The sequence below is a fragment of the Aptenodytes forsteri genome, unplaced genomic scaffold (genome assembly GCF_000699145.1).
Source record: "Aptenodytes forsteri isolate BGI_AS27 unplaced genomic scaffold, ASM69914v1 Scaffold404, whole genome shotgun sequence".
Lineage (NCBI taxonomy): Eukaryota > Metazoa > Chordata > Aves > Sphenisciformes > Spheniscidae > Aptenodytes > Aptenodytes forsteri.
In genome coordinates this window covers 4,343,787-4,359,417 of record NW_008795629.1, presented here as the reverse complement: position 1 = coordinate 4,359,417, position 15,631 = coordinate 4,343,787, and the positions used below count along the sequence as shown (strand labels likewise).

At 40.1% G+C, this 15,631-nt stretch overlaps 1 protein-coding gene across 1 annotated transcript; it reads right to left on the bottom strand.

The window, feature by feature from the left end:
• Positions 1–1,212: 1,212 nt before the first annotated feature.
• Positions 1,213–12,729, bottom strand: FYTTD1 (forty-two-three domain containing 1). The gene is given in 10 exon segments (XM_019472890.1): positions 1,213–3,233; positions 4,355–4,481; positions 5,305–5,379; positions 6,240–6,301; positions 7,348–7,444; positions 8,293–8,405; positions 9,195–9,340; positions 12,474–12,614; positions 12,617–12,669; positions 12,671–12,729. Coding segments are annotated over 10 exon segments (969 nt in total). The 3' UTR covers positions 1,213–3,137.
• Between the last annotated feature and the right edge of the window lie 2,902 nt (positions 12,730–15,631).

Below are 15,631 nucleotides of genomic sequence, written 5' to 3'. Positions count from 1 at the left end.
GCTGCTGCCGCTGCTGCTGCTGCTGCTCCTGCGGCTTCGCGCGCCACTGCGCAGGCGCGGGGAAGCCCAGTGACCGGCAGGGAGGGCGCAGGCGCCAGCCTTGACAGGGCGCGGAGTACGCACGCGCAGCCGCCCGCCTGCGGGTACCGGCACGGCGCAATGCACTTCGTTTAAAAAAAAACCAAACCCGTAACATCCTCTTTTTGGGTCTGATTTTTCCACTCGCCTGGGGTAATCTGGCGTTCGAGGGTGCCCGCCTCTCCTTGACAACGGCTGTAGTGCCCGTACACCTTCTGAAATTCAGAGAAGTTCTATTTTACCCGCCTGGGTGGGATGCCGCGCCGCCCGCTCAGCACAGGTTGACTTTTGGGCGAGAACTGCTCACCGCTGCTGGGTGCGTCGTCAGACCCATTCCAGCAGCAAACGAAGGACAAAACGCACATATCTGAACTGGGTGGGAAAAGCACCGACTGCTTCGTGTTTTTTTTCCCCTGATGTCATCCATCCTTAAAAGGTCGCACTCTGCAATGTCCAGACAAATGCCAGCCTTGCTCTGGGGAAGCATGGATCAGCTGCTTACACTGGAACTGTCGCGCGTCCGAACGCCGCCTGAAGCCGGCAACCGTACAGACTTGAGCTGGTAACTAAGAACAAAGAGACAAATGCCAGCCTTGCTCTGGGGAAGCACGGATCAGCTGCTTGCACTGGAACTGTCGCGCGTCCGAATGCCGCCTGAAGCCGGCAACTGTACAGACTTGAGCTGGTAACGAAGAACAAAGGCAAGCCTCCTGCCGGCATCGCACTGGAAAACGCGACCGCGGTCGTTTATCAGGGTGTTCACGCTGATCCTGTAATACCAGGTTTAGATTACAGTGACTTCTCGCTAGCAAGACGCGTCACAGCAACATGAAAACCAGTGCTTGGGCTGACAGATTAAGGGATCTGGTACTATAAGCACACCAAACCACTAAATTAGACAGTGCTACTGAAAAATACATTAATAGCTGACACATTGAAATGCAAGTGAGCTCATTCGGTGCCACTCCAAGAAGTGCTTAATTTTCAGGATATTAAGCTGGGCAATTAATGCAAGCCCTCTTTAAATTAAGCTGCTTTTTGGTATATTCTTCAGAATGTTTAATGAGAATTTAATCACCAAGAACCCCTTGAAGGCTATCAGAAAATCCATGTAACCGTTTATTTAAAAAAAAAAAACTTAACAGCTTCAGAATAGATCAAATGTAATAACTTCTCCAAAAAATACCAAAAGGTACAGTGTAAAGCATCTTCTCATTAAATACAAACTAGCATTTTTTGATGCATTGCATCAATGTTTTGCATCTATGTTGATGCAAAAGGATTTTTTTGTTGCATCCTGGCACATGGAAAATGTATACACTGAAACAGGATGACTGACAACACTTTATCTACTCAAATTCTAACAGTGGGACATTTTTAAAAAAAAAAAATTTCCTACTAGTAATTAAGAAAAAAACCTTAACACCATTACGTTTAGTTTGCTTCTGCTAAGGTGTATTTTTCAACATTAAAAATAAGGGTTTAAGTACTATATAGCATCAGGATGCACTCTGACTTTAAAACTGCTATACAAACAACAGCCCTTCTACTGTCAAATGCTCTTCAACATTGAAGTTCTCAGTAAATGCTAGTTAACTTGTAATTTGAGATAAAAATGCAAGGAAACCAACCCTGTAAGAAGTCAAATGTAAATTCTTCAAGAATGATAAAAGGAATTAAGCCCACTTCAAACACCATAAACATTTCCGGATGCAGCAAGCCAATCGTTCTTTTACCTGACTGTACCTAAATCTCATTGCTATAGAACAGCGTTAGATTCATCAGTTCCTGGTCTGGAAGCAATTCTGAACAGGTGCCTCAGTTTTAGGGATCATATAAATTCAGACTGAGGATGCCCCAGTTGTTACCATCCTGCAGATTCTGATGCACAAAGCTAAGCTTAAAGCAAGTGACTGTGTGCTCCTGCTTAATGCCTTACACATGCTGGCAAACCGAGGGCTTTCTTCCAGCAACGTTCCCCAGTTTCAGCCAATTTCAAGGTGTCTGACCACTTCTGATCAGCTTCACGTCTCACCTCTCTTTGGTATATACAAACAAGTGCCATTAGATTGCTTGCCTCTGGCTATTTGTAAGAGCCAGAGAAAACCCTCTGGGGCAAGGTATGCAAGATGAGAATCCTACGTCTGGGAGGGTAAGGAACTGTACCATACCACTGACTTCCTTGTGAACTGTTGTATTTATTCCTAGGAAATTATTCAAAAATGTAAAGTTATTGCATTAAGTTTATGAAAAAACTTACAAAAAGAAACAGAAAGCAAAAGTTTAAGAAAAAATAGGAGACAGACATACTCCATTTACAGAGGAGGATGATGAACTTCAGCTATTCGTAATATAAATTACTCTCATACTGCCTGTGCAGTATTCCTCCAATATGATCTGGACCACTTTTAAGGATAAGAGTAGAATAGTCTCCATCCCAATCATGTATTTTGGGTCTCAGCTAACAGCTTTATTTGTGAAAGTGAGGATGCAAAACATTTAGTTTTCAAGAAAGGAAAAAAACTGAACTTCAAAAGCACAAAGAAGTACAACCAATGCTCCCATGAAAAATGCTGCTACATCACTACCAAAGTATTCACGGACTGAGGCTCTGTGCCAAACTGCAGTCCAAAGGAAAGTTCATAGGCAGTCCCTAAAAAAACCCTAAAATGGGGTTTGTAATGAAACACTTACACAATCTTTACCATAACAGAGGGGTGAAAGAACAGATACTGAGCACTCCTAGACAAAAAAACCCGAATCTTAAAATTTGTGTTTTGGTTTCAAGGTGAACCAAAATCCGTGTTTGTCATCAGCTGGGCAACAGAATCTTTTCCAACCAGGTGATGGTGCCACTCCAGCGGATCAGTTTCCCCACTTTCCCCCCTCAGGGCATCATGTCTTTTACCATTCAAAGTAAAAGTAATAAAGATAGATAGCTCTGCCACCATCTTAGCAAGAAGTCTGGAGAATTTCAGTGACATATGCTGTATTCTTCTGCCCACTTTTATCTCAGTTTCTTAGGTAGGTGGGATCAGTGCTCAAGTCCATCTGTCAGGTTAGCCCACTGTTACAAAACGACTTCCTTTGTTCTGAGACAGCGCTGTTCTTTGTTCCTTCAGGATCCCAAAACGTTCGTTCAATGTCATCCCTGTCTGAAAAATACAGTCATTTCACCACAAACATAAAAGATGTTAGGTTAATTTAATCAAAGTAATGGAGACAAGAAAAATTTTTTTCCTCATTCTGTATCATCACTTGACTTCTTAATTGCCTCACTTAGATTTAAAAAAAAAAAAAAAGAAAAAAAAGGAGGTTTAATTTGATTTAATCATTTCCCGCACCATTTAAAAATCAGATTGGACTATACATCAAGAGCTAGCATTTCTCAGAATTCATTAAGAACACATAGTTACACAATGTCAAGACTGAAAGTCTACTCAAAGTATCGTACGTTAAACTGAGGACAGACAGACTGAAAAAGGGAACTTTCACTACACTCATTTCCCCACACAGATTCTATGCAACATCAACAAATGCAGCATTTTAACCGTGTTAATGCAGGTTGCTTTCCAGTCCACCCAGTTGAGGCAGTAGACTGGAGTCCAAATGTTCAAATTAATTTTACAATACAGTAGTAAACTATTTTTGACATATTGCTTATTCACGGAAGGACCAAATCCAGACCGACACACTGATCCCATGTTGTTTTCTACAGCTGGCAGTAAGGAGCTGATTACAAGAACAGCATCTAACTGTCACCCTGTAAGAATTCCTTCAATGACAGCAGTAAGATTCCTGCACCACATCGCCTGTCTTCACGAAACTTGTGAAAAATTGCTTATCTTTCAAGCCTTTACGTCATCACATTTGATTTTTTTTTCCTAGATGCATAGCAAAAGTTGCCGTATAAATTCAGCTGTCAGAGTTCCATGCAGTTTAAACAACTGAAAGAAGCTCATCCCTGAATTATGCACAGTTGCTGATTCAACTGTTCAGCAGGAACACCAGAAGCCTTTTAGAAACATTCAACATTTTAAATCCCATTTAAAGCATGTGGGCATGCATGACATGAACTAGAGGAACAGGAACAGTGAGTTGAGTTACTTGCTTGAAGTTACATTGCAAGTTAGTGGCAAAACTTGAAATGGAAACAAGAAGTAGTCACTAGTTCCCTCTTTCTGTGACTAGCGAGTTTAGAAGGAAAGTGCCTGGCTCACTGACTTTTATCTGTCTTGAAACTACTTCCACAGTTAAGGAAAGAAACTGCATTTACCTGTTTTCCAACACTATTAATATCAAACTGCAATGGAACCCCTTTGGGAATCTTCTTCTCTTCAGATTGGTCCCTCTTCATCAGAAATGGTGGCACAGGAGTACAAGTTAATCGTAATTTCTGGGAACTGTGAAAGAAGAATGTTACAAAGGACACAGTGAATATGTGTTTTATGCAATAAAGCCTTAATGCTGATAGAGGTATGAATTTTTCATCAGGCCATTTGATCAGGCTGGCTGAATAGCTGGAGGGCACAAATTCAAGAAGGTAAAACTCAGGCAGAACTTTAAAAGGGTAGCATTTGTTATTGCTATCAGACAGCAAGTGTCCCAACAGGAAGCAATCTTACCTTTTATCTCTCAATCCTACTGACAAATGCATAATTTGTGGTTAATTATTCCCATAAATAATAAAAAAAAAAAATTGGTACAGTCTTCCTTACAGGTAAGATGCTACTAATAAAAAAACTACTCGAGATTTTTAAAATAAAACACCTCATGAAACAACAGTACCGTCAACTTCCCAAAGACAAATACAGCAATGCTTTCTTTAAGCACAACTCTAGCGGTATCTTTATGAATCAGGGAGGAACTATTACCATCACTCATCAACTGGATGCTCATTCATTTTCATTCAGATAGGGAAGGAAAACAGCTGCAATACGGTCTGACTTGGAAGAGGCAAACAAGGTGAAAATCTATCAGCCCACCACTCTTCAACTCCATACACCACATCAAGCTCCTAACTGGGAGATGCCTTGAGAAATCCAGCTGTGATATTATTCAAACACAGCTCAGAAACACTCAGAAAGGGGCCAGATTTAAAAGTCTTCACAAGAAGCTGTGACCTTGAGGTCACCAGAAATACTGTCTGCAAGGAACTTGCTAAATTGCTCAGAACAGCTATTTCAGCTATGTTGAGAACATTTCAGAACTTATTTGAAAACTCACATCGGGGTTATGATTGCTCCCGGGTTGTCAATGGATACAGTCAGAATCCCTCCACTCGTGGTAGAAGTTCGCCATCTAGTTTGAAAACACAGAAATAACTTACAAAAACGTTGCAGAAATTTCAGTCTAAGTATCTTTAAATGTGTGTCCAAAACACTGGCTAGTAAAGAACGTACAAGCTTTCGGAATATAGGCCAGTACGAAGACCACATGCAGTCAAACAATCTACAAGAAGCTTGGCCAGTGATTCTTGCATCTTTTACATTATCTAAACCTATTCAGGTGAGCGCTAGATCACATGCTGGCAAGGTGTACCAGAACTACAGCACTGACTGAAATGTTCACTTTTTTAAAACATTCAGTTTCCTTGCCACAGATGGGGCCAAAATGGTCCTCACAGCAAATCAAAGAGGTGACAGACTGCAGGTCTGCGGCATACGCTGCTTACTCAGCCTGCTGTGTTACCAACAAACAAGTTGCAAAGAGCCAAGCAGGCACAGAATGATATGGGAAGAATACATGGGGGCAGAGCTGAGTGTCCACCTTGTGACCTGCCTTGCTTATTTCCAAACTGCTTCATAGGCTTATGTGTATATTAAATAAAACGGAAATTACATCAAGAGCTCAGGAGAACATTGACATTTGAATTTTTCTTCCAGTCCATGCAGTATTCATGAGTGGTAGAGATTAGTCTGATCCTCTGAAGCTACCACCTTCCCCCTCATTCCTGCAAGCGTCTTATGCAAACAAACTCCTCCTGGTTAAATTAGAAGATAATTTAGGAAATAACTGAGAATAGGGGGAGGATCACTGTCACTCAGTTGATATGCCTACAGGGAAAAAAAAACCCATTCAATTATCATAGCCAGGAAGCCAGAACTAAAACGAGAATCATATGAGTAACCAAACTGAAGTTTTCCAAATTAAATACTTACTGACGAGTTCTCTTTATTGTCTGATTATCAAGATCATCTGTTGACTGCACTTGGGCCTGCACCTGAAGACACATCAATACAGACACTGGATTTGAATAGTGTTTCAATTCCCATTCTAGCAGCTGGAGATACAGCAGTTCAAAAACAGAAGTTTAAAGCTGTTTGTACACTCTGCACAAACAGGGTTGTACTTTCAGAGGGACTTCAAAGATAACTATCCTATTACCTTTGTAAGACATTGGAAAGAAATTAAGAATACAAAATGATTTAAACAAAGTTGTCAGTGACAGTAACTTAACCAAGAAAGAGATGGAAACATTTTTGAGGACTATGTCAGCAAACACACACTTGACCAAGATACACCAAAACGTTACTAGGCCAGCAAGAAAAAACTGGCTAGTTCCTAATCTGATTGATGTTAACATACATAATATCCAATAGGCCACTAAGTCCCACTGCTGTTTTAAAGGACTTTGGTTTTGCTTTTCTTCCTCCTGATCCTGTCTGTAATTCTGCAATCCATGTGGATGGAAGACAGCAACTACCTACAGTCACAACGATGGCAGATGTAGAATGAGGGCACAAATGAAAACAGAGAACACCACTATCATTCACTCCATGCTCTCTATTCTCTTGATCTCACTCAAAACAACTAAAAAAATCCTTAACTAACTAAAATAATAACTAAACTAAAATAAATAACCCCAAAATAACAAAAAAAAAACCCAAACCCAAACTATAACCAGTTTCTAAAACGTGTTTCTGCTCTATCCTTCACCCAAAGGCAACTTTTGAAAGCTGCACAGTCCTTTCTAACATTGACTTTTAAAAGGAAAAATGAATAGCTTGCAACTACCCTCAAACACTCTGACAAGTTCCATGCCCCTCAGGACAGTCCAGCTACACTGGAACAGGAAGCAAGACTCAATGGGTTACAGTCACTGAAGAGGACAAGTACATTTCCCTAGAAGAACCCACGCCTATTTCCCAGTCCACCTGAAGTTTCTACCCAGATCTGAAATTTGAAGTTGATTTATTAATATCAGTGTTATAGGTTAGCTTAGAACCTGTGGTACAACTTTGTTGTTGTTTTCAGTAATTTTTTTACCTTCAGGCCCCTTCTAAACAGGAAAGTTGCTTGACGAGTGTCTTTCTGCTGATTTAGTTTGTTTCCAATTCTGGCAAAAGTGGATGGCATGTTACTCCTGTAATATTTATTAAAATATAGTTATCAAAGGATCCACAGATAACATCTTAGAGAGACCACTATGAAAGTCAGGAAAGTGCCCAGTACATCCCCCTAAGGACATCTGCAACGCTGCCTCTTTGAGGCTGAACATTTCAGTTGCAGTAAGCTTCTCATCTACTAGGAACAAACCACATTACTCATAAATGCAGAAAGCACTTCTGTTACATAGAAGCCTAGCAATTCTACGTCACAGGACAGTATGATTATTAATTCTGCTTTTTACTCAGTATCCCCCAGGACTTTAAACATTGCTGATTAGATGAAAAAAAGGAGCAGTCTTGATATGTATAAAGAAAGTGTGTTTACAGTTTCCACAATAGAGTCACATAGTGAAAGTTTTCATTGTGGAGACCAGTTAAGATGCAGTTCATAACAGACATGTTAATTCCAGCACAAATAAAACATGCAATAGCTTCCATGAAACTGAAGATAGCACCAGCTTCCACAAAGGCATTTTATTTAGAAAGTTCACTAAACCATAGCTGTCACTTCAAACCTACAGAAAGCCACACGCTGCCTGTTTCCATATAGGCTGCCTCTGATTTAAATGAAGGCAGAATACCAGGTGCTCACAAACAGAGGTACTTCCTGAGTGTTCTACACAGTAATAACTATCTGGCTTTGTATCAGGACCACGTTTGTCCCATGCTCGGCTTCCAGGTTTGTAGAAGTTCATACACATGATAGTCTTGACCCTATCACTACAGCCAGGACCAACCGTCTTCTCTTGGACTCAGTCCTGTCAAACAAGACTCACTATGGAAAGTTGTCAAGAAGAGTTCAAAAGCAGACTTGGTATTTTACCTTCTGTTTAGCGGGGCAGGCCTCCTGAGGGCTGGAGCTTGTTTTCTCTGCATTTCAGATTGTCTCTGCAGGTTTGTTTTCTTTTTCAGAACTGGATAATTCCGCTGTGCATTCTTAAAAAACAATAAATATATATAGCATATACGTATACTCTATACACACAAACACTTTTCCTTCAATTTCTATTTACAAACTGCATATAGAATACATTTGGCTTTGCCTACCTTTCACAGTCTAGTATAATTTGAAAATATCTTCTACACTTTCATGAATTCTATATTCCCTCATTACCAGGCAAAAGAAAAAAATAACAGCAGAGCTTAGCAGTTACTTTTTGATTACTGTATCTCCCTAAACTGACAAAACACATGCTCCACACGTCTTTAAAATTACTCTTCTTCACAAATCCAAAAACAATGCCCATTCTACAATACTGACTGAGATGGAGCAGGCAACAATGCACTGGAGGAGTGCAGAAGAAGGAGCCTACTGATGGAGTTAAGTATTTTGCAAAAACTTCCATTTTTTGTAACAGGCACATGCTTAACACCTGCATGTCGGCTGAATCACTGGTTTGTAACAAAGCAATGCAAAGACAAGAAATACTAGTAAGTGAGGTTTTCTTGTAAAAATACAGTAACTACCTCCATACTTGCACAGAACATACTTCTGTACTTCAATTTTCATGACTTGCAACCCAATTAAGTGATAAAAAAACCTTTCAAACCTAGTCATTAACCACCCCCCTCAAAACAAACAAGAACTCAGCTAACACATCCCCAGTTTAACAAAAGGTTGTACCAGATGTCTCCATTTTATATTTCAGTAGCACTGTTCTGAAGCCATTGTGTTTCCTTTTTTTAATCTGTTCTTACATGAACCACTAGAATTGCATTACTTACCTTCTCGCTAAGTGGCTGTCTGTTCAGAGGACTAATTCCTTTGCGTGAACCCATTGCTTTCTTGGCTGCCAAGCCAGTTATAACTCCGTAAGAACGCTTCTTCCCTGCTATCTTCTTTCTGCGTCCCAAATGATTTTTACCATAACCTGCAACAAGCATGAAGAGTTCAACAATTCTTATTGGAAGAAGAAGCTTATTGCTTTAAGATGCTATGCAGGCAATGCAAGTTATTTGGCTGCACACTTCGAGCCTCAGAGCAGAAGCTGTCACTACACTTGAAGACAATTTGGTCATTCAGTTATTTTAGCAGGTCTGGCCCAAGCCCTAGCACAACAATAATCAGCTTCTCATATAGATCACAGTTTTGCTCTAGTTCATTGCATTAAATTCTGTTGAAAATTTGTTATTTGACGTGTCTACAGGGACAACTTCAGAGTCATTCTGGCATAGAAAAACTACCAAAATACTCTGAAATGGAACTTCATCAACTGCTGAATAATACAAAACCAAACCAACCAACGAAACAAAAAAAATCCAGCTCCCCACCCATTCAGCAAACTTTAAATTACCAGTTTAATTTAAAGAAAAGGAAAAAAAGCAACTTCAAAGCTTATTTATTTAGATCAGTGGTTCCCAAGACATGACTTAAGAAAAAAAGAATATAGCAATTGGCCCACAAAACCATATTAAACAGCGTATGAATTACATCACATTTAAAGTGTTTTCAATTAGAAGTCTGCATGGCAGTCTGGATGAAACTGAGAATTGAAAGCAGCCTTTGAATATAAAAGGCTTGTAAGTCTGAGGTCTGTAGTATAAACATCTGGAATCTCCAGTTACAAGGGTTTGGTTAACCCTGTCTGGAGCCATTTAACTTCACACTATGAATATAGACTGTGCTTCAGTTTTATCCCCAAGTATCATCCTCTTTAGAACCTCAGACTGCAAGATAAATTCAAGACTAAGGAGTCAGCTCTACAGCAACAGACACAGCTAGCTTTGACATATCTGACTTCATAGCATCGATAATAAATCTGTGCTTCTTCATGAGACAGGAGCCATCACATGAGGTAAGCCATCGATCAGAACCTAATTTAGCTAAATTTGCCATGGAGAAACTGCTGTGTACCCACATTTTGTGGATGGTTAGCAAATGCTCTTCTTTTCAAATAGAAAAGCTGAGAAACAGGGTTATTCAGGCTAAAAGGGACCTTACGAGCTCTCTGGACCAACCTCTGCTCAAATAAATGACAACCTCAAAGTTAGCTCTGGCTGCACAGGGTTTTGTGCAGTTGCATTCTGTGTACCACCAAGGACAACTTTTATTTGAATGAACAATGTTCTTCTCTCTGTTTCTCCCCCCAAAAGCTGAAAAGAGTCCGAGCTCAAGTTCCTCGCTTCTTTCCAGAGAGTTTGGCAGCCACTTCTAAAACCACAAGGAACTGAATGCTGTTGACCATTTGTAGCTGTCCACAAACAACAGAGGACTTGCTACTTATCAGAATAACTGATAAGTTATTCTGCAACGGAGCAGCAATAAATCTATTGGTCATAAGCTCCTAATAACTAGAAGGCTCAGAAGAACTATTTAATGATACCTTCTGCTCAAAAAGCAGTATAAAAGAGGTTTGCTTTCAATGGGAGAAAATGTGTGGAGCTGTATAGGAGGGAGCAGTTAAAGCTATTCACAACGTTTCAACATGTCATGAATCTGGCAATTTTGAGAAAAAATGTTTGCTTTTTCCTAGAACAAGGGCAGGCAAGGAGGGAAGGTTCCAAGAGAGAAAAGTCACTGCCAAGACAGTTGTATTTAGAGTTTTATATTTGCAGCTCAAGTTCCTCCTAAAATTCAAAATTCTAATACTTGCTTCTTTTGTGCCCTTTGGATCATAAACAATTGCATTTGACAACTGCGGTCATAAACAGAAGCCTACGTCTTTGATAATCTACAACTTAAATTCACTTACTCTTTCACCTACACAAATATTCTTAGACTTGGGCTGAGTGATGCAAAATATTTTCCTGCACTGTCACCACTTTAGTAAAGATGCACAAGTTAAGTAACACTGCTATGTTGACCTGTACAGAAAGCAGAACTCCTCTGAACCCTGAGCAACACAACATTCCACTGATCCCCAAAGACATTTGTGTCTAAGATGTTAACTATGAGCTGCTGCTACAACAAATACTAAGCAACAACAAAGATAAAATGGGGATCACTGTGAATACACCAGACAGATGTGTATTTGTTTTAAATGAATGCTATTAAACAAGAAATTGCATGCATTAACTTAAACATTTCATTAGCTTGGATTGAGGTGGTAAGCTTTCTGATTAGACAGAATTTTTCCATATTTTGACAATCCAGTGTTAAAAAGGTACTTTTCAAAACTAAACATAAACAAAACCAGTCTATACTTCAAGCAGGTGCTGGCCATGTACTGGCCTAAAACCTGGGAATCATTTTAGAATAGGACTCCTGTTTATTAACCCCCCCCCCGACAGTTACTCAGGGAATCTACAGTAAAGCTGTTAGTGTGCACTCTTCCTCTCTTCACTCCCTGCCTATATGATATTTTTCCCCACTTTCGTATTCCACTGTAAAAACATTGGCTTAAGAAGGCTGACATGGTGCTTCCTTTGCATCCCAAGGTCTTAACAAGAAAAGCCGACTCAGACGCTCTGCACTATCCATTTATATATCCCAGAGGCAGCATTACAGTCTGCAGTAATAGCTATTTTGGGGAAGCCTACTAGGAGAATTCTACCTAGCAAATATAAATATACTGGCTTTTTTGCACAAAGCTCTGAGCTCTGGCAAGGCCTCCACATTTCCTAATACACAGGCTTTGGCATAAGCACTCTTTCTGTCCATCTCTGAGAAGGGACAAAGTATCAACACAATTTCCAAAATTAAAATAAATTTTAAAAATCAGAAAGAAAGCAAATCCTTCCTTGAGTCAAATAGAGCCCATCAAGCACCTAAGCTCCCTGTTGGCCAAACACGTCAATGACTTTCTCACACTGAACCAGAAACAAAACCAAACATAAACGGATCACAAAGAACTGAATTAGAATCAAAACTGCATATGACACTATTCGAAAGATACCTGAATTGACCATGTCAATCCACACATCTTCATTAGAATCATAGAATAGTCTGGGTCGGAAGGGACCTTTAGAGGTCATCTAGTCCAACCCCCCAATTGTAACCAATTAGGTTACATTTCAGCTCAAAAAAAAATACTGCACAACCCACATTATGTTTGACATACACACCTTTCTGCTGTTGGATTCCCCACTTGGAGCCTGGTGTCCTGAACTGTCGAGTTCGATTCTGCTGAAGCCCTCTTTTCATTTTGGGGGAATACTGTTTTCTCTCTTCTTTCTTGTTCAGTTTAATTATATCATCTGTACACAGAAAATAAAAAAGAAAGATTTGACACATTGCAGACATATTCTAGTTCTGAAGAAAAAACCCTAGCAGGTTGGAGTCATGGGAAACAGACCAGTTAATCTTGCAAAGCCAGCACATACAAGCTAAGGTTCCAGAAACATCTCTACAAAATATCCAGTCCCTGTTAGTCTTACAGTACTTCCTTTATAATATAATGCCCTAGCAAAAGAGAAGCAGTTCCGTATATCCAGAACATCCAAGAGACTTCAAAGATCATGGCATTCCGCCCAGCATGAAATTTTAAATTGCATGACTACTTTAGTTTTTGTATACCATTAAAGAGAAGGTAATCCCACCACCAATAGCCTCTGCAGATTCCAGACAAAATGTCAATTCAAGCCTTAGTTCTTTCATCCTAAGTTACTTAAGAAAAATCACAGAGAAAGAATTCAGCCTATCAGTTATCTTCATGTGTTCACTGAGGTCGAGATGATGGGAAAAAAGCAAGCAAGACTTCTCTCCCCAGGTATCTGCAATCCAAAGCAATCATCTTATCTATTGTCCAGGGAAACAACGTTGAACAAATTATTAATCAGTTTAAGAATATGTGTAAGATAATAAACTGATGAAAAGTGAACAGCAGGTCTGTCGAGTCCAAGTCATGCCGCACCACTTTGATTTCCTTCACTCATCTGGTAGCTGGCTCAGGAGATAAGAGTAAAGCAGCAGATGTGGCATGCTTTTATTTGACTATTAGTTTGTTTACAAAAACAACATAAAGGAAAATATCAAATTACGTTTACTGCATCTAGATCAGGAAAGCACAACTGATAAAAACATTATGTTTCAACAGGGAACCACCACAAAGCTTTGACATCCTTTTTTGAGTCAGGAAGAGATGGGAACGGGGTTACTGTATTTAACAGAGTTCAAATGGAGTCGGATGGGGTAGAACAGAGAAAACAGCATTAAAAAAAAAAATTTTAAAAAATCACAACATATTGTTATCCAATGTTTTCTATCCTGCTGAAGTAAAGCTAAGAGAAAATCAGCTTACTTTGCTGCAAAAATGATTGGAAAAAATCTATTAGGATAAGGAATGCTGACACAGGTCACTCAGGGTTTGATTCCTATAGAATCTTCTTTACCAAAGGGATCATCCCTAGAGCAAGGATTCCCAAACTATCCTTTTTCTACCACAAAGGAAACCAAAGCTACTTCAAAATGGTACACAGCTCCAAAATAGCATAAACAATCACTGCTGCCAACAGCAGAACTCAACCAGGAGCATTAGTTGAACTTAGCACCACTAATAAAGTGATGTTCAACAAAAACTAAAACTTCCAAAACTGTAAGAGCAGAATATGTAATTCTGCGTAATGGCAGCTTCCATTCCTATGTACCTACGATACAAAACTACCACATTCAGAGAGCACGTAATGGCAGCTTCCATTCCTATGTACCTACAATACAAAACTACCACGTTCAGAGAGCACAGATCCTTGCGTCACAGTTCATCTGCTCCATCTTAAATCCCATTTTTGCAAGTTAGCTGTTGCTGCACACAGGCTTACAAGTTTTTAAACAGAAGAACTTAAGTTTCAGCTATTCTCTTATTTGGGGAAATGAAGGATATCTGGGATTTTATGCATTTGTTAGCTGAGACACACTGAAGCATTATCCTATCTTGGCTGAGATCAGAGATCAAAGCTACAGCTAGAACAGCAGAATAATCTGGGAACATTATCAAACTGGACGCTTAGCTTCAGATGAGTTGCAGGTAACACACCAGCAACAAAAACAGGTTTAATCTTTCTTACTACATGAGAAAATATTCAATGTTAAGATCCAGATCTTAAGATTTCCTAGATTAACGTCGTGTCAATTTTTTTGATATCATAACAAGTGTGGGATTGCATCTTATCTTTGTTTACACCAGACCACACAACTTTGACTTGGGGACAGTAAGCGTGGATGACACTGTTCTCATGCAAGTTACCTTTGCAAGGAAACAAGTTAAGGGACACACTCCCTCACAACAGCTTCTTAAACAAAGCGTCACTGTGACACCACAACAGTCCTTTGCAATTTGGCATTAGTCAATGTCCAGGACATGCAGTAGTGGCTAACTAATTTGGTCAAGTAAGAAACATTAGAATATATGAAAATAGAACTAGCCACTCAGAATCGATAACTCTATTAATCTTGGTAACCTTGGAAACAAAGATTCAGTGTGCTATACTATAATAGATTTGTATGAATGCTGTAATGCTACTCCACATTCAAACTCTAAACATCATTTCACAAGTTATCTCCACTGTCAAAACAAAGAACTCTATTGGATCATTTACAGAAGGAATAATTGTACAAATCCTCTTATTTTAAGGTGGTCCACAAAGGCCGAGTCTACTGTTAACATTCTAGTTCACACCGTGATTTCACTTTTTGAAGCAAGTCTCCTGATGGTACCTATCTACCATGCTCTGGTAGTGTCACGGAGCAGTCTTGGAGTGTACAAAACCAATTTTTTGGGATAAAAGTAAATGGGAAGATGCACTCCAGGCATGCACCAAATGTGTCCCCGGCTGTCAAGGGGACTCGGTGCATAGGACCGGAACAGAATTACTCTGAGATACCTCTTTGAAATATAGGTAGCGTGGATATCAGTTTCTCAGATACACTCGAGAGACACAGCTCTGCAGATCTGTAATGAGGCTGTGCAACTTCCTAACACACACAACCAATGGGAGGACAGGGGAGGAAGGGGTAGATTGCCACAGGAAACTACGTGGTAGAGACAACACCACGCTCGACCTGACTGGTAAAGTATTGCACAGGGGCTATAGAGGAGACTTGCCATTACCGGCTTCCAAACCTGGGAAGAAAAAAAAGGCAAGGCCGGCTGAGCCGCAACCTAATCACCCCCGCCCCTGCAATTACGAGCGGCAGGCGAGGCCCTGGGACGCTCGCCCGGGGCCACGCAGCAAAGGGCCCGGGCACCGCGGGCCTGACTGGCGACAAACGCTCGCAGCGCCCCGGC